We start from the raw sequence: 26885 nt of genomic DNA, 5'->3' as shown, positions 1-26885 counted from the left end.
ATCGCAAGCAATAAAGAAAACCAAGAGAGGGGGTTTCAAACATAGTAAGGGGCATCGAACCAAAAATTTTAATTTTTTTAAGATATAAAAGGTTAGCTTGGGAGAATCTAAGTCTTCCAAAGTCTCTCTCCTCTGTTCCTACTCTTCATGCTTCAAAGTAGTTCGAAGAATTAACTCTTCTCTAGTGCTATTCAAACATGTTTCCTTCGGTATGACTATACTACTCACTTCATATATGACAGCTGCTCACACTCTACTCTTACTTTCCCCTTTAATATTTTGTAGAAATAGATGAAACCAAAAAGTAGAGACTATCTCAGAGCTCAGTTGCAACAGCACCTCGCTTTGGTAACATGCATTAATAAATCAACACTCCAGCCCACGAAGTTTTTTCCTTACCTCCACCTGAAAGTACATGCATTATCTGTAAAGGCATCTTAACCATGTAACTATGATTGACAACACAGGCATATACATATTTATATGTACGTGTTTGACAAGCGTTGGATGGAGAGGATATAAGTTAAATAAAGATCGGACATTCCTGAAAAAGTTGTGTTTTCTGGTCACTCACTGTTAATGCCATGATAGGTCCTCCATCTACTCCAAGAAACCAGTAGAAAAGTGGAGACCAGCTGACAAAATGATACTAAATTTTTAAACCCTGGATGTAGCTCATCTAGCTTTAGAGAAAGAAGTCCAATTTGCCATCCCTAACTGTGAGGCTGGTATGACAACCCTATACATTTACCCCCTCACTACCTCATATTTTCAGCAAAGGACTACTTACATCCGAGTAGGTCCCTTTTGAACAGCCCCTCCGACTGGCACACTTTGTATACCCAAGCCAGTCCATGTCACCATGTTACGAGCTGTAAAAGCTATTTTTTCTACTTGGTGCAGGTCCAACAAAGAGCACAGCCTTTAAAGTGTGAATTCCACGTAGTGAAACCTCAGGAGGGCATGCAGATCGTTTATCTTGCCAGAAACTGTTGAAATCAATCACTCAACCTGAAGCTTCAGCCGATTGAAAAGCACAAGAAAATGTCTTTCTGGAACAGAATATACAAAACCAAGCTCTGCACCATTTATATGCCCAAATCCCTGCAGAATGAAGCAGACCCATTTACATAGTGGTCTCCAAAATTATAAGACTCACATGAGCAAATATCACATTAGGCTTACCTTTCCATCAAGAAGCAGAAGTTCCCCGTCAACCCACTGAGGATTTTTAAAGCCAGGCTCTGCCAGTCTGCCCTGGCCTTTATACCTTGCAATCTGAAAGCATAAGGAGTAACAATCAATGTCTTTTATTGATAGTCAGACTGGGTTTATTTAGCCAATCAGAATTCAAACCAAAGGCATGCCTTTTGTGGGTGTATCACCAATCAACAAAAAATTGCTTGGGATAAAAGCATACACATCCACTAAAAAATCAAACACTAGGAGCCATTCATACCACTCCCAGCTCCTCCGGATAGATACCACGGTGCAAGAGCCTACTGTCCTTGCCAATCTTGGCCCGAAAGGTAACCTGCAAATTCCAAGGTACCACTTGGCTTCAATGATATCTACCCTGTAGCCTTGTATAAACAAACATGGACAAAGAAAGTAATAGTCATCTTAAAAATCCCCACACCTGACCAGCTGGAACATTCAAATCTCCAGTTAGCTTGACAGCTTCAACATATTCAAAAAACTCAAGTTTATCTTTCAAATTGCTAGTATCAGTTTCTCCATGCCAATGGCCATACTTCCGCCTTAACTGGACCAGCTCAGAGGTGTAAGGCCCAAAAGCACCAATATACAAACCTGCAGAATCCAAAAATTCTCTCTCTCTCTCTCTCTCTCTCTCTCTCTCTCTCTCTCTCTCTCTCGCGGATGGCTTCATTAAGGCACCGGAGTATCTTTGACAAATAACCACTACGTACAGTCTACATACAGAATGATTAACAAAAAACTACGATGGACAAGGTCTTGCATGAAGGAGACCTGGTGTTGATGTACAATGTTAAAAATGAAAAGCGCAAATTCAAGTACAGAGAACTCTCATGCAACAAGGATCCCCACTGGCTAGTTGAGAGTTTCCACTCACCACCTCCAGACTGAGTCTGGAAGAGCTAAGGGCATTCTACAGGAGGCACACATATGCAGATTTTGCAAGACCAAAGAGATTGAGGAGGATAAATAGGTAAGCAGATGCCTAGACTACAGTGAGATACGCAGGAGAATCCTATTGCCTCTTAATGGATGACTTTAACCCCCTCTTACGGGTGATGCAGTGTACAGATCAGAGATGTTTAGGCTTGTACTCGATGGAACTTTGTTGTCAATAAGTTTTTGATGAGACAGCACTTGGGAAGGCAGGATCAGAAGAACACCTCTCAGTAGCATACAGTAGGTTGATCGTCAATAAAGCCTTCTTTATACCTGTGAGTTTATGCAATTCCACTTTGAGAGAGAAGATAGTAGTTGACACAATATTGGGTCCCAATTTAACCACTGAAGAATTTGCGTATATTTATTTGGAGAACTTTTACAATGAATATGAATGATGACTGAGGATTGCCAACGCAAGGACAAAGTAGACCGAGCGCACGCTGTTCCAGATGCTGTCCAAGGAGTGTTACAAGACACCGAGCGAACATAACCGAGCAAGCCCCAAACTGGATCGACTGCAAAAACCATATAGTGCTCTAGGTGATATGGTCTAGACCTCGATGTCAATGTCGTGTTGGAGATATGGTGTTTTGGTTATGGTGGTTATGATGTTTTGATTGAGATTGCTAAGAAGATCAATTGTGAGTCATGTCTAAGTTAGTGTTGAGAGTTGGCTGACTAGGGACAGGGTCAACTGAGGGTCAATAGTGGTCAGTTAGTGGAGTTGAGTGTCAGGACAAGTCAACTGAAAGTGTAGAAGGGTAGAAATAAGATTGTTGGGCTGAGAGGAAGCCATTTAAGGTCAAATCTGACAGCCAGAAGTCTAATAGAGTTAGACAGAGTTTTGTGTGCTGGAGGATTGTCAAACAGGGTCAGCTGGAGGTCAGCTGATGTTAGATAAGGGACTATAGTGCTGAATCATTGTGGGATCTAAGGTGTTTGAGGGTTTATAAGTGTCAAAGGACATGAAAGTGGAAAGGTCTGAAGTCAATTGAGTTAGGCCTGAATCAGACAGGAGTCAGTATACGCAGTCAGGAGAGGGGTGTTGGCCCCTCCTTTGAGGAGTCCTCTACTAACCCCTCCTCTGAGTCCTCCCCTCCACTGACTCCTCTATTCTGCCTCCTCTGAGTCCTCTATTATGCCTCCTCTGACCCCTCTGAGTCATCCAATCCTCTGACTCCTCCTTTGAGTCCTCCTCTGACGACTCCTCTATGCACAAGGAAGGTGGAGGCTTGTTTGGCAGAGTAGAGCGCTAGGAACTGCTGTAGACTGATTCGTTTTCTGATGATTGATGCTGAATGCTAAGCAGTGCTTATATATGGTTTATGGCTGATGGTCAGTTCATACCAGCTTCTGTCGACCAGAAAAACTTGGACAAAAAATGCTATTTAGCAACATTAAATCCAGCGCATTATGCTCTTGCTGCCCCTTAATGTCTCGCGACTGTTAGCATGCTGGCCGACCTGTTGCTGATGGTTTTGATGATGGCCGACTAATGCCCTTAGGCATCTAGTGCTGGCCGACTGCATGGATGGAGTAGGTGTAGGCTGCCGACTGGCTGCCTTTGCCCCAAATGGCCTTTGATGATGCCCTTATGGGCTGGCCTTTGGCTGGTCTATAACCTATCTACAATGCAAGTACATGCAACTACTACAATACCTATGTTATGAATGTTGCACTGATGTAGAGCCAATGTGTCACATAGCACTCCAGTACAAGGTGCATGTGACATTCCCTCCTACTTAGCTTGGCGGCAGGTTCATTGCTTCCAAGTAGTTTGCCAAGAGCTAGGGGCACTCTAGAAAGAACTCTTCGTCGAGCCATACTGCTTCATGGGTACCTCGGTCTCAAAACTTCGTGTAGAATTGTCTCTATCTTCGATCAAATCCATGCTTCCATCTGTGGAGGAGAATTTGTTCAAGCTCAACGACTTCAGCTTCGTCTTCTATGTCTAGTTGTTGCTCATCTACAATATCCTACAAAGATGGACCAATGTAGGGCTTCTACCAAGAAAGATGGAAAACATTATGCATAGTCCAACTATCTGGAAGCTTAAGCTACATAGAGATATCATTTATCTTTTTAATGATAGGAAAGGATCCAAAGCTATGAAAGGAGAGTTTTGGACAATGTTTGTCCACTTGCTTCAATCTCTACTTTAGGATGGCATGTACCAAAGGAAAATAATGCTCTCACTTTGACTACTTGTCATGGCAATACAATTTGAGAACATTAAAAGCCAGCTGATTGTATATTTCTGTCTAGCCGTCTATTTGTGGATGGAATAAACTAGAAAGATGCAATACAATTTGAGAACATTAAAAGCCAGGTGATTGTATATTTCTGTCTAGCTGTCTATCTGTGGATGGAATAAACTAGACAGATGCAACTTGGTCCCAAAATTATCGCATAATGCCCTCCAAAAACTTGAAGTAAACTTGGGATCCCTGTCTGATGATGTTATTGTCCTTGGCAAACCTCCGATGGAGTACTAATGTCGAATGGACATGCGAGCAATGTCTTATAACTATAGTCGTTTGCTTGCACAGGATCAACAGTCAAAATTTACTAAATCGGTCCACAATGGTCATACAAAGTGTTCCGAGATTCAAATGCAATGGGAAGAGGTCCAACAAAGTCCATACTGATATCTTGGAGAGGACCGTTTGGAACTAGCAACAAAGGTTGAATAACTCTGCCTGTTTCGTATGAGATACCTTCACTTTTTGACACATCTGGCATGCTTGAACATATTGATAAGCATCCCGTCTCATCTTTGGCTAATACGATTTGAGAACATTAAAAGCCAACTAATTGTATATTTCTATCTGGCCGTCTGTCTGTGGATGAAATGCACTAGACAGATGCAACTTGGTCCCAAAATTATCAAATAATGCCCTCCAAAAACTTGAAGTAAACTTGGGATCCCTATCTGATGTTATTGTCCTTAACAAACCTCCGATGGGATACCAATGTTGGATGAACAGGCGAGCGATGTCTTCAACTTTGGCCATTTGCTTGCATGGGATCAACATGCAAAATTTACTGAATCAGTCCACAATGGTCATACACAGTGTTCCGAGATTCAAATGCAACGGGGAGAGGTCCAACAAAGTCTATACTGATATCTTGGAACGGACCATCTAGAACTGGTAAAGGTTGAAGTAACCTTGCCTGTTTCGTACGAGGTACCTTCACTTTTTGGCATATCTAGCATGCTTGGACATATTGATAAACATCTCATCTCATCTTTGGCCAATAGAATGATCGCTCAAGTTTCTCCAACGTACTGTTGATACCACAATGACCTCCAACGAGAGTTAGCATCATGGAGAAGTGCTTGTGGCTTTTCCCTAAGAATGTACAACCGGCTCTTCTAAAATAACTAGCTATTATGAATAGTATAGTGACCCGGTTCTCCTTGTAGGGCCAATCTACACTCAGTTGTGAATCCTCATATTGTGTCTTAATACTATCGAGATCTTTTCCATGTATTTCAAGCATAGTGGACTACTGCAAATTTTGAATTGTGCCTTTTAGACTAGAGCATCGGCTGTATTCAATCATACCTCCAAACTGTTGGAAGATCTAACTCCATTTGGCTTGTCTGTCTCATTGGGCATGGTTTGCAACCATTTAAGTGCCTCATTATTTGTCTTAACTATGAAATCTCTCCCGTAAAGGAAATTTTTCCAATGCTTAAGCGTTGTCATCACCCCTAATAGCTCTTTGTCATACATACAATAGTTCTTTTTTGCATAGCGCCCTTCCTACTAGAGGACAACTCCTATGGCTAGATTACTGGCATCGATAATTACCTCGAAAGGATCATCCCATAAAGCCAATTTGAGAACTGGAGACTCAGAGGCAACTTCTTTCATTGCATGAAATGCCTCGAGTGCTTTGCCCGTGATGGACACCTTTTGTCAACGCGTCTTCACATCCTTGAGCAACTCTATAAGAGGTGATGCAAGGTCAGAAAACTTGTCCATATAGGTACTGTATGCTTGGCAAAGACTTACGAAAGAGCGGGTCTCCTGCACATTCTTGGGAACATCCCATTCGAGAATTACCCTTATCTTTTTAGGGTCAAGACTAATCCCATCTGCAATGATAAAATATCCTAGGTAATATATTTCTTCTACTCCAAATTCTCTCTTCTTGGCATTGATGTAGAGCGCATTGTCTCGCAAAAGTTACAAGACCTTTTTGACTTTCTGTGCATGCTACTCTGCAATAGCTTAAAAAATGAGTATATCATCTAAAAAGATGAACACACACTTTCTTATGAGCTCCACAAATACCCGAGACATCATCTTGTTAAACATCATTGGTGTGTAGGTGAGACCGAATGGCATCACCACAAACTCGTAATGGCCACATTCAATCTTGAAGGCTGTTTTTGGAATGTTAGCCGTAAAGATCCAAACTTGATGATAGCCACTCTTGAGATCTATCTTCGAAAAGAACTTTGCACCGTTGAGTCACTCCAAGATATACTCAATCTTGGGCATTGGAAACTTGTTCTTCACTATGAGCTTCTTGAGAGCCCTGTAGTCCACGCATAATCATGCGGACTTGTCTTTCTTCTGCACAAACAAGATAGGTGCAGCAAAGGGTGAGGATGAAGCCCAAATAAATCCAGCTCAGAGTAACTAGGAAAGATGCTACTCCCATTCACCTTCCAATGTTTTAGAAAGGCAATAGAAGAACTTGCTAGGCGGTTCTATCCCGAGGACCAACTCAATGCAATGATCCTTAGGATGATCCCTCGGACGACTATGTGGGAGCTGCAGGTAGAAGATCATCCTTTAGCATGATGTCTTGAAACTATGCTAGGAGACCATCCAGATATAGCTTAAATGGACTTGTTGACTGCACAGCAGACGACTGGATGTGTGAGATTAGGGGAATACCTATCCTCTAAATTAGAAAAGACTCGAGAACACCATCAACAATAGTGAAAGTGTCCTGCATCCAATCACACATGGGTGCATAATCCCTAAACCATTGAAAGCCGAGAATCATATCACACCTGAAAAGAGGTTAGACAATAAAGTCTCGTTGAAATGTGGCCTTTTGAACCATAAATGAGAATTGTTGAGCCTTATGACATATGTGAGTGCGAAGACCGGGTGTGAACCCATCTACGTCCAGGTGATGGGATACAAGCGTATAACTTATCTTCTTAGCCAGCTAAAGAGAAATGGCATCCTCAAAGCTGCCCATATCAAAGAGAACAATGAACTATTGCCCCTTTGATGTGCCATAACCACGAATGAGGGCTTTTTTTTGCTCCTCAACCTCACCCTCCTAAATACCACTGTGGATACCGCATTTAAAATGGGTAAGAGTTGGATCGCATTGGTCGCTGATGCAGGAGGTTTAGATGTAGCAGTAGCCATGGCTACTGTGGAGACAGAGGCTTTGGCAACTTGTGAGGCATAGTCACAAGGGACGGGGGACGGTGATGGGGGACGGGGACGGGGACGGGGGACGGCCATAAGTAGCGAACGGGGACAGGGGAGGGAACGGCACTCAAAAAATACTTTTTTTTTTTAAATTTTCTACTCTACACTTATTCTACTTTGGAAGTACATCAAAATGAGCACAAATTTACACTAAAATGGTAAGCTTTTGAGTCATATTAATAATTAAGTGGATACAAAATGAGTCATGACTCAAGAGTCAGGAGTCAGGACTAAGCCTTAAGGAGGCAGAATACATGGACGGACTCAAATGAGTCAATGACAAAAAAGTGCTGAAGACTAGAGGCTAGAGGCTAGAGCTAAGTAGTAAGGCCCATGAAGCATGATCCATGAATGTTCATCCACGTGAAGTGCTCGCCTCATGGTCATGGGTAGCTTGTGCCAAAGAAGCATCAAGCTCATCCTCAGTCTCATCCTCGTTGGCATGCTACTCCTGCACCTCATCCTCTTGTTGCTCTTCTTGTTGACTCATCTCCCACTCGGTGAAGGAATCTGCCTTCTTGGTCACGCTCTTGCAAAGCATTCGCAAGTTCGCGCTGACGAAGACAAGGTCATTGGCACGCTCTACCCCGAGTTGGTTCCTCTTCCTAGAGGCAATGTGGCTATAGGTACTCCAAAGTTGCTCCAAGCAAGAGGAGCTGACGGCCTGGCTAAGCATGCGGATGGCAAGTTGCTGCAGCTCCGGTCCATCTGAACCAAAGTCCTCCCACCATAGAGCAGCACCAACTTTGGAGCGGTCAACCTGTGCATCATGACAGCCATAGGAGCCATGAAATGACCTGTACATCGAAAGCTGGTCCCTGATCTTGCGCCTAACCGATGCATCAGGCACAAGACGATCCAAGATGATCCTCCATCCAGCGCTCACCTCCCAATTGCTCTCCTACTTGTTGCCTTGGAATTCTGGGTCCACCACATAAGCTCCTGATGCAATGGAGAGTAGTAGGAATTCCACCTTCCTAGACACAAGGCATGGATCTCCTCGTATCTGTCTTCGTCAGGCACGAAGTCTTTCAACTTCTCTATCATGCGATCCATGGCCTCGTAGACCTTGCCTATGCATGGTTGCATAGCATCTACAATCCTCAACAGGTGGACTATGGGCCTCACCATAGCATCGGTGGTCTTCACACGCTCCCACCAAGAGGCGTCATCCGCCCGTAGCCTACACTCTTGGCCAGTGTTTGTATGGGACTCTTGCATGGCGACAAACTCGTCGCTAAGGAAAAGTCCCCCTCAAAGCACCGCTACAATCCTTCAACCGGCCAACATGAGAAAGTTGTAGACAAAGCGGGTGTCGGAATATTTGAGGAGAGAGAGACAGGACCTCTCGTTGAACTCATGCCGAAGTCTTTGGTGGTTGAGGACAAAGGAGACCATGGTGTTGGCCTCCTCAATGAGCGGGCTGATCCATGGTAATGCCCCGATGTCCGGTTGTTTAGGCAATGAGCCATACAAAAGGACACCGTGACATGTCCATACATACCTTGGAGAATAGCTCCCGCCGCCCTATTGGAAGGCTCCCCATCCGCAACAAAGCCCACAACATGCTCGGGACCAACGATATCCATGGTGGTAGCCCACTCCGCCGCAAGCACATACGCGCTCTTCCCAGTGCCGGATGCATCATGAGATGAGATGAAGTACATCTCTCCACGGGAATATGCAACCATGCCATGAATACTCAATCATTACGTGGCCCACGACACTTGGGGAGAATTGGAACCCCAAGTTGAAGGAGGAGGTGGATATGGCGGTGGCCCGCTTCTTCTTCCATGACCACATTGCCTTTCAAGCGGCTAGGTAAGTGCAATCGATCATTGCCAATTCATCATTCATGTTTTCATCATCCTAGTCCTCTTCTCATTAGTAAATTACTTTCTTGAATAGGTCGGAATACTTCAAGGTCATGGTTAAGAAGATTGGGGAGTATGGCTCAACCTATACGCCCCCCTCATCCGAGAGCTTTCGCACTACATTGCTCGAGAAGGAGAAGCGCATTGTAGAGCAAGCGGCCGACAACACAAAGCGGCAATGGGAGAGGAACGGAGTCTCCCTCATTGTGGATGAATGGAGTGACACCCGCAAGATGGAGATAGAGGGTGCCGGCGTCGTGGATGGAGTAACATTCCGACTTGATGGTGAAGGTGATGATGTGCATGATCCCGATCCACCACATGACTCCATTGTAGAGGCTTGAGTTCCTCTCCCCATCATCGCGGGATCCACGGCCACTCGTGGTGTCCTTCTTGTCGCTTCGACTGCTTCGTAGATGCTAAGCTTGTCAAGAAGTTCCCGTCTCTTCTCGGGCGTGACATTCGTGCAAAACCTCACCTCATGCCCACTCTCATGCAAGAGATGGGGTCGCACTTTGTCGGCGCCACCCGTTTGCCAGTACGGGCAAAGCTTGCATACCCATGGCCGAGAACCACCTCCATGAACGGATGTGGTGTAGTTAACCTCCTCCCACCATGTCCATCCCGTTGTCCTTCTACGAGAAGCCCCGGCACGTGAGGAGGATGCCATGGTTCAAGATGGCTTGACTCTTGAGTCTTGAGGAATGAGAGAGAGAGAGAGAGAGAGAGAGAGAGAGAGAGAGAGAGCCTAGAGGCTAGAGGCCTAGAGCCTAGAGGCTAGAGCCTAGGCCCTAGACTCTAGAGACTTGGAAGTTGGAAGACTCAAGAGGCTTGAAAGTTGAGGAAGAGGTGAACCGTGAGAGAGAGAGAGAGAGAGAGAGAGAGGCCTAGAGCCTAGAGTCTTGGAAGTTGGAAGACTCAAGAGGCTTGAGGGAGAGGTGAGAGAGAGAGAGAGAGAGAGAGAGAGAGAGAAAGAGTCTAGATTCTAGAATCTAGATAGTAGGGCAGCAGCCCGCGGGCCTTGTGTGAGAGCCTAGAGGCTTGGAAGTTGGAAGTTGGAAGTTGGAAGCTAGAAGAAGCTTGAGCCTTGAAAGCTTGAGCCTTGAGAGTTGTGTGTGCTTGTAGCCTTGTAGAGGCTTGTTCTTATATAGATAGGCAAGAGAGAGAGAGAGAGAGAGGGAGAGAGAGAGAGAGAGAGAGGAGCGGCAAGAGAGAGAGAGAGAGAGAGAGAGAGAGAGAGGAGCGGCAAGAGAGAGAGAGAGGGCCAAGCCTCAAAGGCTCAAGGCTCAAGGGCCAAGGCCCAAGGCCCAGCCAACAGCCATAAACGGCTAGAAACGGTAAGCGCAACGGCCAAAAACGGCAAGCGCAACAGCAAAAAACGGCGAGCAACGGCTCTCTGCCGTCCCCTCACAGAGCCGTCCCCGACCAGCGTCCCCGTCCCTGCACCGTCCCTGTCGCCGTCCCCTGTGAGAAACGTGCCGTGGGGGACGTCCGTTCGATTGTCCCCGTCCCTGCACCGTCCCGACCAGCGTCCCCGTCCCTGCACCGTCCCCGTCGCCTTCCCTGTGAGAAACGTGCCGTGGGGGACGTCCGTCCGTCCGTCGCCGTCCGTCCCCGTCGCTGTTCCGTCCCGAATCGCCGTCCCCGCGTTCCAAGCAGCCGTCCCCTCCTCCGTCCCCTGTGACTATGTTGTGAGGCCTACCACTTGGTACAGTCTTTCTCACCATGCCCCATGGCATGGCAGAAGAAACATCTGTTCTCCCCCTTATACAGCGTTTGCTGCTCTGGTTGGATATATCCACCGGTGATTCTCCTTGGCCTTTTCCTTGGGTATTTTCTTAGGCGTGAAGTTTTTATCCTTCTTGCCTCTTGAGGTGATCTGGGATTCTTTCTTAGTGTCTTTCCTAATCTGAGCACCCTTCCCCCCTAAAATAATGACTGTTGTATGGATGATTGACTAATGTTGGGGTTTGGAGCTAGCCTGAGGTTGCTTGTGCTTACCTCCGTTCAGCATCATTTCTTGCTTTTAAGCAAGAGTGAGAGCCTTGTAGGTACGGGTGAAGTACTACAAGCGGGTACAGCTATGGGGCGGATACAACAGTCGAGTACAGTGCAGGCTACAACTGAGATAGAGCTAGGCGATGGATAGAAAGTACAGTAGCCATCACCCACGTGGGAAGGATAATAAATGTTTCCATGCAATACTTTTAATTTTAAAAGTTATAAAGCCTTAATACATGTTTAACACTACGAGCACCATCCAAAGAAAATATCCAGTCCCTTTTTTAAATGTGTGTGAACACATTAGCTTATAAACATTTAAGTTACCATAGCTTATGGATTTTACATTTTTAAAAGGGGCAAAATGGTAATACTTACCACATGTTCATACACCACACCAATGTGTAAACAAGCAGCACTCCCACGGTACACTGGGGATGTCCCCATCCAGTGTACTAGCACGGCAAAATAGGCAAACACACGCAAACAATTCATGCAAAAACAAGTTTATCCATGGAATCATAAATGCATATACACGTGTAATGGACGAAATCTCCCTTGTATGAAACTTGTACAAAAAGTTCTTGTCGAGCACAAAACTGACACGACAGAAATATGAATATATGTCCAGGTCTTCCTATGAAGTGACAATCCCATAGGTAAGACGCCATCCTAGCCATACATGGGTGGCACCAACATGCTCCCGTCCATACAGCACAAAGTAGGTCACACACGGGTGGCACAAAACTGGTTCTCGTCCATGTGACACAGTACTGGTCACACACGGGTGGCACGAATCTGGCTCCCATCCATGCGACACCAAAAGACTAACCCTTTCACATGGGACACTGGCCTAGCCCCATGTGAACATGGCACAAATTTGACTGCTCTATGGAGCGACAGTCCCATAGAAATGGCTCCAGAAATGGAGATGGACCAAATGGTGGCATCCCCCCGGGCTGCTAAACAGTTCTCCTCAACTTAAAAGCCTCAAGATATGCCTGCAAAAGCTGAGGGTAGTTAGCAAAATAATCCTCGTCTACCCACTTTGCATCAATTGGAAAAAAATTAAATTAAATTTCACAAGGCATAGCGTGGAAAGCTTCCCATGTGGTAGCTCTCTCTCCTTGTGAAGTACAATCTGCTCTGGCTGGAGTATCTCCTCAAGCTCATCAATCTCGGGTGGATCTTCTGTAATTCTGGATCTGGCTCCACATACTTACGCAAAAGACTCACGTGAAAAGCATTGTGTATCTTCCAATGGCTGGGTAAAGCAAGCCTGTAGGACACTTCATTGATCTTCTCAACCACTTTGAAGGGTCCATAATATCGAGTAGAAAGCTTTGGATATGATCCCTCTCATCTTGGCCTCTTCCGAAGCCTAGCTTTCCCAAATTTCAGCAATACCCAATCACCTTCCTTGACTTGCATGTCCCTTCGATGCTTGTCAGCAGCCCTCTGATGCTTGTCTTGTGACCTTGCAATGGCTGCCCACACCTGAGCAAAGGCTACATCCAAGTCACGCACATACTCATCAGCTGCAAAAATCTCATCCTTTGTACGAAGGATGGGCGGCAAGACAACTCTGCCCCATAAATACCACTCTGCCATAAATAATCTCAAATGGGGCCTTTCCCGTGAAGGCATGTACTGTGTTATTGTAGGCAAACTCTACAAGTGGAAGATATTTCTCCCACGCACTCATTTGATCTGCCACATAACACTTCAACGAATCCAACACGGCTGAATTTGCAGCTTCACTTTGGCCATCCGTTTGGGGGTGATATGCTGATGAAAACTCAAGCTTAGTGCCCATGTTATCAAATAAAGCCCTCCAAAAGAGACTCGTAGTCCTAGGATCTCTATCCCCAACAATGGACTTAGGCATACCATGATGCTCGAAGATGTGAGCAAGAAAAAGCTTCACCATATGATCAACTTTGATGGTTTTCTTGACGGGCAAGAAGTGAGCTTGCTTGCTAAACCTGTCAACTATGGTCCAAATAGCATCATTTCCATGCTCGGATCTAGGCAAATCCAAGTCCATAGTAATGCTTTCCCATGGCTGCAAGGGAATAGACAATGGCTGAAGCAAACCTGGAGGCTTTTGCCTATCAAATTTCACTTTTTGGCACGTAATACATGCGCGTACATATGCCTCAATGTCTTTACGCATGCTTGGCCAAAAGAAATATCTTTCTATCATGCGTGTCGTAGGTAAAATACCTCTATGACCAGCATAAGGTGGGATGTGACATTCCTCCATAACCTTTGGACGCATTTCCTTAACCACACATAAGCAGTTATCCTTCATAAGACAACCCTCTTTGATCACATAGGAGGCATGTGAGTGACCAGTCATCAAATCAGTCCATATATGGGAAAAATCAGCATCCAAATGATATAGATCACGCATGGCAGACAAGTCCCCATGAAAGGCCACTGAAATTGCAGCTATATAAGGCTTCCTTGAAGCATCTACCACCAAATTCTTCTTTCCCGGAGTATGTACAATCTGAAAATGAAACATGGAAAGAAAGTTTGCCATCCTCCTTTGCTTCTCCGAAAGCTTAGTTTGAGATAAAAAATACCACAAGCTTTGATGATCTGTCTTCACTACAAATTCAACCCCAAGAAGATAATGCTTCCATATCTTTAAGGCATGAATTACAGCCAAGAGCTCTTTTTCATAAATGTCCAAATGGATCTCGCCATTTAATTACTTGGATCTCAAATATCATGGAAATTTCTCTTTTTGCATAAAAATAAATTCACCAAAAATTTCTCTTTTACCATTTAAATACTTGATTCTCAAATATCATGAAAATTTCTTTTTTTGCATAAAAATAAATTTACCAAAAATTACTCTTTTCTCTTAATCAATTAATTAAGCATAATTATAAAAAAATTATTTCACATGAATATGATGAAAATCATTCTTTTTACATAGGATGTCCAATCCTAGAATATGGTAGGAAGTCCTCTTTTAGCATTATGCATAAAAATAAGATATGTATTATTTTCTCAAAATTTTACCATAGCTTCGCTGCTATTATTGATAATTCTCAATTTTTCTTAAAAGAGTAAAAGCTTGTAATGAAAATATGATAGTAGTTTCTCTTTTATGCTTGAAATCAAACTATTAATTGCCCGCATCAATAACATAAATGTGATCCTGTTGGTTTTATACTCCTTTCGTGGCTCAAGCCGATGATGCCAAGGCTTACCAAGTAATACATCACATTCATTGAGTGGGGCAATCAATTAAATGCTCATGATCCAAATAACCCTGTATATGAATGCGCAACTTTCCAATAAGAGGCGTGACCTGCACCTCTTTGCCAACAAAAGCTACCTCTGCTTCAATTTGGGGTCCCATGTCCCCAATCTATATGCCCAAGGCGGCTGCCATTTGTGGAGAGATGAAATTATTTGTTGCACAATCATCAAACATAAATAAGACGGGCTGATTCTTGATTTTCCCCCAAGCTTTGCATACCACTCTCTCTTTGCCATCATGCTCGGTGGTACCCTGCACATCGGGTATGGCATGCACATTTGCCTTTGGTGGCTTGTCTTCATACTTTTGCTTGTGGGTAGGGCATTGCCTAAACATGTGCTCTTTACTACCACAAGAAAAGCATTTTCTCTCTTTAGCATATTGCTCCCTTTGCTCGGGGGTCAAGCCAAATTTGTTCTTCTTTGATGCAATGTCTTTGGATGGGGTTCTTTTAGCTTTACCACCCTTTTGGGCTTCTTGGAAGCTCTTTTTAGGTGGCTGTCCACCTTTTTGCAGGTTTGGGATAGCCCTCTCTTTGCTCTTGGAACCTCCTTGATCTTGCTTAATTTTAAGCACCAATTGCTCCATAGCAAGAGCACATGCTATGAGCTGTTGAAGACTGTTTCGGGTGCAATTCAATGCCCGAACAATAAGCTGGTTGCAATCTGGAGCGAAACTTCCTCTTCCTTTTATCCTCTCGGATAGTTGCATAAAGAGAGTTACCTCAAGCAACACTTTCCAAAACTTATTGACATACTACTGCACACTTTCATTATCTTTTTGCTCAGGTCTATCCCACTTTTGAGTGAGAGTTTACTCCGCATTAGGAGGCAAAAATTGGACATAAAATCTGTCCTTAAACTCTTTCCAAGTGCAAATGGAATCTTTGGTGGTCTTTTCAATGATCCACCAATGGACAACTGTCCCCTTCAACTTTCAAGAACATGCTTGCATGATGAATTTTGGACTTCCCAGTGAAGTCCTCATCACTAAAAGCAATGTCAAATTGTGCCACAAAAGCTATCACCTTAGAGGCATCATACTCTCCATGAAAGGCATCAAATTTCACGGACTTGTCCCCTGCCTTGAACTCCTTGAGCTTCTTGGGATGTGGTACATGTTCTTCTCTTTTCCTCTTCCCCTTATCCAACGGGGCAACCCTCTCTGCATGGGCTTCATGGACAATCAAAGATGTTTCAAGAGGCACGGTGGCATGTGCATTATCAATCAGTGGCCCAGATGCATGTGACCTTCCCAAATGATGCAATGTCTCACCACGAGACAACTCAATGGGCAAAGTCTTTCGGCTTGCATGGCGTCCACTCTCTCCATGCACAAGGCCATCATGTCGCCCACTAGCTCCAACATGCACATACTTGTTGCCTCCTGTCCCATGAGGAGTAGATGCATGGCGACAAGTGACTCGTACCTCTTCCTTGTGTATAAAAGACCTCAACCGTTGAGATGTTGAGTCTTCCTACTTCAAAAGGTGGATTCCTGAATACTAGCTCTCCATCCTCTCCTTCCTTGAGATCACCCTTCGCGGATGAGATAAGAGCGTGCCCACTCCCTTGGCTTCTTGCCCACTTCACGAGCCATGGACTCAAAGGTCATAAACACCATAGTATCAGCTTTCCTTGCTTCAATGACACCTTGTACATGGGGATCTTCATGCAAAAATTTCAACTCTTGCTCCTTTGCTTGCAAAAGATTTTTCATGTGCTCCAATTCAGCCCTCAAGGCATTAGGTGTAACTCGCGGCGGGTGCCCGGGAAACTAGGGCCTTTTACACACTTGTTGATACCATCAATGCATGTTAGAACACTTAAACATGGCCACAGCCTTAACACATATCCATCATCACTTTGCATAAAACATAAAGCTGGACAAAACATCCACAAATGCTGAAAATGGAGCTTGCACGTGTGACACCGCATAGAGGCCGGAATGGGCCGACCCCCCCCCTTGGAGTACCAAGGAGAATAATATCATGTACAAGCTTTGAGGGCCTTACTCTCCCCACGGGAGATGCCGGATTATCCCTATACAAATGCCATAACACAGCCCAACACAAGGCTACCAAGCCGGAACATAGGCTGTAGAAATGCGGAGCCAACAATATAATCATGGGTACTGATTCTTCCCCAAAAACCACAGGTCTTGATGCAATAGAGCTGGTACAGCAAGACAACTCTCCATTCAGTCGGTACAGCAAGTACAATGGTTGGTACAGCAAGTACAGTGGCTGGTACATCAAGTACGATGGCTGGTATAGCAAGTACAAATATTGGTACACCACGTACAATGACTAGTACAACAAGTACACTAATTGGTACAATAGGTACAAAGTACAACCGATACAGAGGCTAGTACAGCCGGTACGGTGGCTGGTACAACCGGTACGGTGGCTGGTACAGTCGATACGACAAGTACAAATGCTGGTGCAACAAGTACAATGGCTAGAAATCATAATAAATGATTAAATTCCCTTGCCTTCAGTATTTCTTCACGATGGAAGCCTCCAAAACAGTCCCCAACAGCCAGTATTCTTCATGGGCAGCCTTCAAGAGAGAGAGAAAGAGAGTAGCCATCGTTAGGGCAGCCTGTAACGATGGTAGAGGCTAATGTGCAGCAAGAGAGCCTCTATTAATGAAGAGAGAGGGCTCCAATTTATAGTTTTAGGCCTCCCATGAGCTAAAATGGCAAGAGAAGGCTACAATGACAAGTGGAGAGCCACACAATAGCTGAAGTGACAAGTGTGAGGCCACTTGTCTCACTTTGATCCACTTTATAACAAGTGTCAGGCCACTTGTCTCACTTTGGTCCACTTTCTTGCCACGTGTCCCAATCTAAGAGATGGGTCCTTCCATAATCTTTACCTCTAAAAATATCCCAACTGGTAGACATTCTGTCATAGGCACTTTGCGAACTGTTGGTATCTGCTCAATTCCAGATGTAATGACGCGAACAGAATTTCCATCGAAGTCGGGCCAAAAATAGCAACTCTCCTAAATTTTAGGAGTGTGGTCCTTTGTATTCTAGGATAATCCCCCATTCCCAAAGCTTGTACTTTCCAAACATTTAAACATCCTCGAGTCCACCAGACCCCTTTCAGACTGGGAAATGTCCAGGGTGGTGACATCCTTCCCAACTTCTTAAAAGTTGTCCGCAACTTTAAGCTTCAAGCCATATATTCAAGATATAATCATGTCCCATCGATTGGGCGAGACGAGACAGCCTCAAAAATCCAATATAACTGAAGAATCCATGTCCCAAAGAAATAGGCGAGACCAAATAAGTCTCCATAATACCAATATCAAAATCATGTCCCAAGATAAATGGGCGAGATAAAAACAGTCCCATAAGTCCAGATATCATAATCATGTCCCAAGATAAATAGGCGAGACAAATCAGTCCCATAAGTCCAGATATCATAATCCATGTCCCAAGTAAATGGGCGAGACAAAACAGTCCCATAAGTTCAGATATCATAATCCATTTCCCAAGTAAATAGGCAAGACAAAACAGTCCCATAAGTCCAGATATCATAATCCATTTCCCAAGTAAATGGGCAAGACAAAATAAGTCTCCTACCAACAAGACATCGGTCCCACATGACCCTTGGCATAGACATAAGTCCCGTCATGTCCACTTTACCACTTGCACTCCGTGTTGGTACTCTGACCACACACCTTGGATGAGAGGTGGGCTCAAGTAACAAGATAAAACAATCACTCGCAGGCATAGATAACCTGGTGTTCCATAAGCATTTCTGCTACACATAGTTTGTAGGCATTTCGGCCACCAATAGTTTGTAGGCATTTCGGCCACCAACTCACACTACCCTCTCAAGTGCCCATGTTCCCTTCCATCTGCTCTCTATTGTTCCACCCACACATGGTAGAAACAATCTTCAAGAGAGCACGTAAAACAAGAGAACACTACACAGGGTATGTTGTGCTTGTCACTACCCTTTGAAGTGCCCATGTTCCCTTCCATCTGCTCTCTATTGTTCCACCCTCACATGGTAGAAACAATCTTCAAGAGAGCACGTAGGACAAGAGAACACTACACAAGGTATGTTGTGCTTGTCACTACCCTTTGAAGTGTCCATGTTCCCTTCCATCTGCTCTCTATTGTTCCACCCTCACATGGTAGAAACAATCTTCAAGAGAGCACGTAGAACAAGAGAACACTACACAGGGTATGTGAATCATGAGTTTCATAAGTCCAATGCATCCCAAATAAAGGGAGTCAAAAAGAATAATCCATCCCAGTAAAAGGGAGCCATAAACATAATCCATAAACCTGAGGATGGATCCAAATCCCTAGAAAAGAAGTCCAGGAATCCATAGACCTGTATACCATAATCCTTGTATACCATAACTCTTACCACATACTCCGTGCTAACCACACACCTTGGAGTAGAGGTGGACTTTATTCATAAAAGCATCATATCCATGAGATATCCAAAGATTTCTTCTCTATAAACTCGGACAGATTCGTCCATAGAATATCTATATAAACTCGGACAGATTCGTCCATAGAAATTGCTTGTGAAGCCCAATATCTATATAAATCTCGTCCAAGAAAGAAATCTCCATGGATATAATCCATCCCAATAAAAGGAGCCATGAAAAGAATTCATCCCATTACAGTGAGCCATAAACAATGTTTCCCTGAAACCATCTCAAGGCAAACAACACCACCTTTCTCCGTGCATAGCTATACAAGGGTTAGTGAACATCAAAAACACTTCATAGTAAATAGCAAAAGCACCAACTTTGCAAACTCAAAGTATACTTAGCTGTTCTTTGCCAGGTTGGTCATGAAGCCAAAAGAAATATCTCCTCACCATATCCTTAAGATATCCTGAGATATATCTCCATATAGCTTGCCTGTAAGCTTGATAATATAATCCACAATATCCATATGGAAAGAGTGCTAAACGTGTGCACATAAAGCCAACTCCATACTTCCAAGATAAATTTTGTGAATTCATAAATCCTTAGATCAATAAGCTGTCTACTGCTCATGCTCTTGCTTCATAAGCTATGAAGCGGCTGGCCATGCTTAACAGCAATGATGGTAAGTGTGGTCCCCACTTGAGATCTTTTCTCTTCCTTATTGATAGAAGGAAGCCTCTACTTCCAAGAAAGCCTATGCTCTGATACCAATGTAACTCGCGGCGAGTGCTCGGGGAACTAGGGCCTTTTACACACTTGTTGATACCATCAATGCATGTTAAAACACTTAAACATGGCCACAACCTTAACACATATCCATCATCACTTTGCATAAAACATAAAGCTGGACAAAACATCCACAAATGCTGAAAATGGAGCTTGCACGTGTGACACCGCATAGAGGCCGGAATGCCCCCCCCCCCCCCCCCCTTCCCCCCCCGCGGGAGTACCAAGGAGAATAATATCATGAACAAGCTTTGAGGGCCTTACTCTCCCCATGGGAGATGCCGGATTATCCCTATACAAATGCCATAACACAGCCCAACACAAAGCTACCAAGCCGGAACATAGGCTATAGAAATGCCGAGCCAACAATATAAGCCATATACCTCCGTGTGGGTACTGATTCTTCCCCAAAAACCACAGGTCTTCATGCAATAGAGCTGGTACAGCAAGTACAACTCTCCATTCAGCCGGTACAGTAGGTACAATGGCTGGTACAACAGGTACAATGGCTGGTACAATCGGTACGATGGTTGGTACAATAGGTACAACAAGTACAAATGTTGGTACAGCAAGTACAATGACTAGTACAACAGGTACAGTGGCTAGTACAACCGATACGATGGCTGGTACAGCAGGTACGGACGCTGGTACAGTCGATACGATGGCTGGTACAACAAGTACAAATGCTGGTGCAACAAGTACAATGGCTAGAAATCATAATAAATGATTAAATTCCTTTGCCTTCAGTATTTCTTCACGATGAAAGCCTCCAAAACAGTCCCCAACAGCCGGTATTCTTCATGGGCAGCCTTCAAGAGAGAAAGACAGAGAGTAGCCATCGTTAGGGCAGCCTGTAACGGTGGTAGAGGCTAATGTGCAGCAAGAGAGCCTCTATTAATGAAGAGAGAGGGCTCCAATTTATAGATTTAGGCCTCCCATGAGCTAAAATGGCAAGAGAAGGCTACAATGACAAGTGGAGAGCCACACAATAGCTCAAGTGACAAGTGTGAGACCACTTGTCTCACTTTGATCCACTTTATAACAAGTGTCAGGCCACTTGTCTCACTTTGGTCCACTTTCTTGCCACATGTAAAAATATCCCAACTGGTAGACATTCTGTCATAGGCACTTTGCCAACTGTTGGTATCTGCTCAATTCCAGATGTAATGACGCGAACAGAATTTCCATCGGAGTCGGGCCAAAAATAGCAACTCTCCTAAATTTTAGGAGTGTGGTCCTTTGTATTCTGGGATAATTCCCCATTCCCAAAGCTTGTATTTTCCAAATATTTAAACATCCTGGAGTCCACCAGACCCCTTTCAAACTGGGAAATGTCCAGGCTGGTGACATTAGGCGCATCCTCATGCATAGGCTCTTTTCCACGGAATGGCTGTCCCATGAATGCACTGTCATAACCTCTCTCAAGAGGCTTGTGCCTACCAAGCAATGCATCAGAAACACGTGAAGCACTTGATTGACCTCTAGAATCTGGCACCTCCAAAGGATTGCCTTGGCTGTCCATTGAGTCAAGTGTTCGTACTTGCTTCCAATCTCAAAACGCCTTGTCTTCTATTGAGAAAGAGAGACGACCAGGCTCTGATACCAATGTAACCGCTCCCTACAAGAGGCCTACAAATCAGAAGACAAAATACACATTTTTAGAACACTTAACTAATATCAACAATGGACATTATTAGCAACATTAAAACTCAAAATGACCAATAACACTTGACACCAACACTGGGGCCGAAAAAGCCCCCCTCCTCCCCCCCCCCCTTCCCTCCTCAATACATTTGTATTTCTTGGAGTGTTTATATGTACAAGTGTCACGAACCAATAGGCCAGATTTCTCCTCACATGGAGTGAATATAACTCAACCAAATTGGGTACTTGTCGATGAAGTCTAGACATTCATTCAAAGAAGTCCCAAGTCACAAGCACACTCTCCCCTTCACTGGGTACACACCTATCTTTCACTGGTCTTCCAGGACCGTGCACAACCAGGCACGCCCATACTAACGCAGGCAAAGGAGTACACCGCGGAGGAAACTTTACCTGGTTCTCCCAGATAAGCTTTGCTCCCATATTCCCGAGTGTGTCTAACCTTCACTGGCTCTCAGAAGTTCTGAGGATGCGGTTAGCACCACCCCACAGGGAAAAACTGACCACACTAGAAAAACTTCCTGAGCATGGCTAGCATAAACATGCTTTGTTCCTGCTTTGCACAAAACTTAGAGAAATCTTTGAACTTAATTTAGTAAATTTTAAGTTTACACAAATAAGAAACATGAGGCACCTAGTACACCAAGTACAGATCTTGATATAACAAGTACAATCTGGTACAACAAGTACACTTCAGGTACATCACGTGTGCAGGTACAATCAGTCAGATACATGGTACAACACGTACAGTACTGACAGCAAGTACAATCAACCAAGTACCAATCAGCCTGGTATAGGATACAACAAGTACAGTACTTACAACATGTACAAAGCAAGTACAATACGCGAGCAATATGTACAAGCAAGTACGGTTGAAGTACAACAGGTGGGTACACCTGTGACGCGTGTACAGCAGTCGGGTACCATCAGGCGGATACAGTTGAGATAGAGCCAGGTGATGGATAGAAAGTACAGCAACCACCACACGTGGAAAGAATAATAAATGTTTCCGTGCAATATCTTTAATTTTAAAGGTTAAAAAGTCTTAATACATGTTTAATACTATGGGCACCATCCAAAGAAAATATCCAGTCCCTTTTTTAAATGTGTGAACACATTAGCTTATAAACATTAAAGTTGCCATAGCTTGTGGATTTTACATTTTTTAAAGGGGCAAAATGGTAATACTTACCACCTATTCACACGCCACAACAATGTGTCAGCATGCAGCACTCCCACGGTACACTGGGGGCGTCCCCGTCCAGTGTACTAGCACGGCAAAACAGGCAAACACATCAATTAATTCATGCAAAAACAAGTTTATGCATGCAATCATAAATGCATATGCACATGTAATGAACGAAATCTCCCTTTCATGAAACTTGTACAAAAAGTTCCTGTCGGGTACAAAACTGGCGCAACAGGAATATGAATATATGTCCTAGTCTTTTTATGAAGCGACAATCCCATAGGTAAGATGCCATCCTAGCCATACACGGGTGGCACCAACAGGCTCCCGTCCATACGGCACGAAGCAGGTCACACGGGTGGCACAAAACTGGTTCCCATCCATGTGACGGAGTACTGGTCACACACGGGTGGCACGAATCTGGCTCCCATCCATGTGACACCAAAAGACTGGCCCTTTCACATGGGACACTGGCTTGGCCCCATGTGAACATGACACAAATCTGGCTGCTCTATGGAGTGACAGTCCCATAGAAAAGGCTCCAAAAATGGAGATGGACCAAATGGTGACAGAATGAAGCACCCTGAGACGCTATATACTAAAAGTATGCACAAGAAAGCCAGAGGCTTGTTTGGCACACTAGCTTACTCGGAACTGTTGTACAGTGTAGACTGATTCATTTTCTATTGATTAATGCTGAATGCTAAGCGGTGCTTATATACAGTTTAGGGGTGCTGGTCGGTTCATAGCAGATAATGTTGACTAGAAAAACTTGGACAAAAAATGCTATTTAGCAACATTAAATGTTGCGCCTTATGCCCTTACTGCCCCTTAATGCCGGCCCCCTATTAGCATGCTGGCCAACTTGTTGCTGATGATTTTGATGATGGCCGACTGATGTCATTAGGCATCTAATGCTGGCCGCCGATTGCATGTATAGGGCAAGTGTAGGCTGCCAACTGGCTGCCTTTGCCCCAAATGGCCTTTGGTGATGCCCTTATGAGCTAGCCTTTGGCTGGCCCATAGACCTATCTACAATGCAACTACATGCAACTACTGCAATACCTATGCTATGGATTTTATTAATTTATTTTTTCCCCTAAAAAGATCCTTTCATTAGTTATAAAAAAGCCCAATGGACTACAAACCCTCTCCTGCTCATAAGAAGGCAAAAGTACAAATAAACTGAGAGGCTATATCATACAACAAGAGGGGGGAAAATCCAAACAGGTGGCCTGTAGTGCCAGCGGGGGGTACCCACGTGTAGAGTACAGAAAGGGCCGCTGTGCCAGTGGTGTGGAAAGTCTGGCATCGCACGATCGCTCGATCCGAGTCGCCCCGGATGCGGTCATACTGTCCTCGCAGGGTGTGAATCAACTCCTGCCAGATAGCCCGAACAGTCTCTGCTGGTGGCTCCAGTCTCCCCTCAAAAGCCCTGAAACAACGGGCTCTCCACGTGAACCATATGGTGAGGCTGCTGAGGAGCTCCCATCGTAAATCCCTCTCCTGTGTCCAACCGGCTGTCGAGAAATCCGGTGAAGGAACAAGGCGAGGCTGGCTCCCAATGAACCTGATGGCCTGGCTGGCCTGCTCCGTCTCGTATCCCATAGCTAGCCCTGATGAAGTCGACCAAGCAGCGGCTCCCCACGTATACATTCCCTCTGGAGAGGGGGACCAAAATGCGCAGAATCCTCAGCCAAATCTGTTGCGCCTGTGGACAATCCCATAGGCAATGTCGCTGTGTCTCCAATGGGTGGCCGCATCGGACGCAAGCCGGCGGAAGGCCACTGTAGACAAGCCAGGTGCCAACTGCAGAGCCCCTGTGGGCAACCAACCACTGGAAAGCCGAGATCATGCGTGCCTGTCTGCTAGCCCAGAGCCTGGTCCAAAATTCCTCCAGGAACTCCTGTGAGAGTCCCTGTAGCCGCCAATGCTCCGATGCAGCAAGAGAGATCATCCTCCTCGTAGTCAAAGTATGCCTCCCCAACTGAACAGTGTATTGGAAAAAGGTGATCTCTGAGGCCTTGGGGGACGCATAAGGATCATGCCACTTGTACTCACCAGGGTCCCACTGGAGCCGGGCCAAGGGACGCACAGCATATGCCCATATGCGCCAATCAGAGTCCACATCTGCAGGGTCTAGACCAATATGCCACTTCCGAGAAGCGGCGGCCACTACCCGTATCCTCTGAAAGATGCACTCTGCAACCAAAGGCGACTCCGCCTCCACTCTCTGAAGTCTACCCTCATCCTGTATCTCATAGTAGAGGCATCTACCATCCTCAGTGCAAGCTCTGACAGCAATCAGGATCTCCAACTGTGTAAAGGCTCTCGTCCACCATGGGGCCGCTGGCTCGAAAGGCGTGAACCACTCCTCGGTGAGTGCCTCCTGAATGTCATCCCTCATAATCAGCCCCCCTCTGAAGTGACTCAGCCTCTCCGCCTGGATCTCCTCCGGGAGACTGCAAAAGGCCTGCCAATCTCCAAAACTGCGTGCTGGGCTTGCCACCAATGGTCCCCAGGCTAGACGAGGCCGAGAACCTAGCATATGACCCTGCTCTGTGCGTACTGCGGGGCTCCATATAAGCGGCTGTCTGGCCCGCTCCTCATCACAAGTGGGAGGTCTTTGAGAAAGCCTCGGTCTCACCAACTCCCAAGCTCGCAAGATGCTCAAGGCAAATCTGTCCTCCCATCCTCTACTAAGTACTATCCTCCTCATCTCTATGAAGATCCACCGTATCTCTGGTGCCCAAGTGCCCCCTGTTGGGGGAGCTCTAGCCTACAGCCGCTGAAAAAGAAGCTCTTTCCAAGGCTCAGCACCTGGAAGCAGCCCCCGAACAATAAGCTTCCCCAACAAGGCTCTACTCTGATCAGCTGGATCTATAATGCCCAAGCCCCCCTGGGCCAGCGGAAGAGTAATAATTGGCCAAGCAACCTTTGCTCGGGCCGGCTGACCATCCCCCCCTGACCAAAGAAAGTTCCTGATCAGCCTCTGTACCTGGCTGATGCAAGAGCTCGAGAAAATCCAGCAAGACATGATATACCACATAGTCGCTAAAAGCACCTGATTTGTCACCACCACCTTCCCAGCCAAGGAAAGCCGAGTTGTACTCCAATATAAAAGCTTCTTCCGAATGCTCAGAAAAAGCGGGGCGATCTACTGCTCAGGTGCCAAATCAAGTCCAATCTGGCATCCCAGATACCGCACTATTGTGCCAGGAGGAATCCATCTAAAACCCGGGTCTGGGCTTCATGCCGGAGCGGGAGCGCTACTGATCCAAAAAGCCACTGTCTTGCGCCAATTGATCAATGCTCCTGAAGCCACACCAAAAACCTATAGAGACTGCTATACCCTCTGTAGATTGGCCTCCTTGCCATGCAAAAACAATCCCGTGTCATTAGCAAACCTCACCCCGGACTGGAAGCTGCTGGAGTCATCTCAAGCCAACCTCCTCTGCTGTCAGATACATGCTCATAGCCTCTGCAAAGAAAAGAAAAAGGAACAGAGCGAGAGAGCATCCCTGACGGACTGATCTGGTCAGCTCAAAACTCGGCCCCCGTCACCTATGCTATGGATTTGACTTCTACATGCCATATCTAATGAATTCTCCAAGTGGGTAAGAGGACTGACACATGTAGACTCTCTATGGCTATGGAGACTGACCTACGTAGCTCATGCCTGATATGTCCTAGATTGGGGCTCACAATGGGATCATGGCATACAACAAATATTCCTAAAAAGGTAAATCTTACTTAGGAATGTAAAGGATAGTCACAAGGAACGGGGGACGGTAACGGGGAACGGGGACGGGGACGGGACGGGGGAGGGCCATAAGTAGGGAACGGGGACGGGGGAGGGAACGGCACTCACAAAATACTTTTTTTTTAGGTTTTTCTACTCTACACTTATTCTACTTTGGAAGTACATCAAAATGAGCACAAATTTACATAAAATGGTAAGCTTTTGAGTCATATTAACAAAATACGCCAATCAAAGAGTGAAGGCGTTGTATTAATAATTAAGAAGATACAAAATGAGAGAGAAAGAAAGAAAGA

At 45.1% G+C, this 26885-nt stretch overlaps 1 protein-coding gene across 1 annotated transcript in view; it reads right to left on the bottom strand.

The window, feature by feature from the left end:
* Nucleotides 1-503: 503 nt before the first annotated feature.
* Nucleotides 504-26885, bottom strand: part of LOC147632230 (protein EXECUTER 2, chloroplastic-like) — a 64321-nt gene continuing 37939 nt past the window's right edge. Inside the window, exons 8-11 of the mRNA XM_086808906.1 lie at nucleotides 1640-1812; nucleotides 1460-1534; nucleotides 1186-1278; nucleotides 504-1104 (exon numbers count right to left, since the gene is read on the bottom strand). Of these exons, the coding sequence (XP_086665032.1) occupies nucleotides 1003-1104; nucleotides 1186-1278; nucleotides 1460-1534; nucleotides 1640-1812 (443 nt within the window). The 3' untranslated portion in view covers nucleotides 504-1002. The remainder of the gene's footprint in view (nucleotides 1105-1185; nucleotides 1279-1459; nucleotides 1535-1639; nucleotides 1813-26885) is intronic.

This window comes from Cibotium barometz, chromosome 14 (assembly GCF_041138505.1).
Source record: "Cibotium barometz isolate CiBa-2024 chromosome 14, ASM4113850v1, whole genome shotgun sequence".
In the NCBI taxonomy this organism is placed as follows: Eukaryota; Viridiplantae; Streptophyta; class Polypodiopsida; order Cyatheales; family Cibotiaceae; genus Cibotium; species Cibotium barometz.
This window is presented reverse-complemented; position numbering and strand designations above follow the sequence as displayed.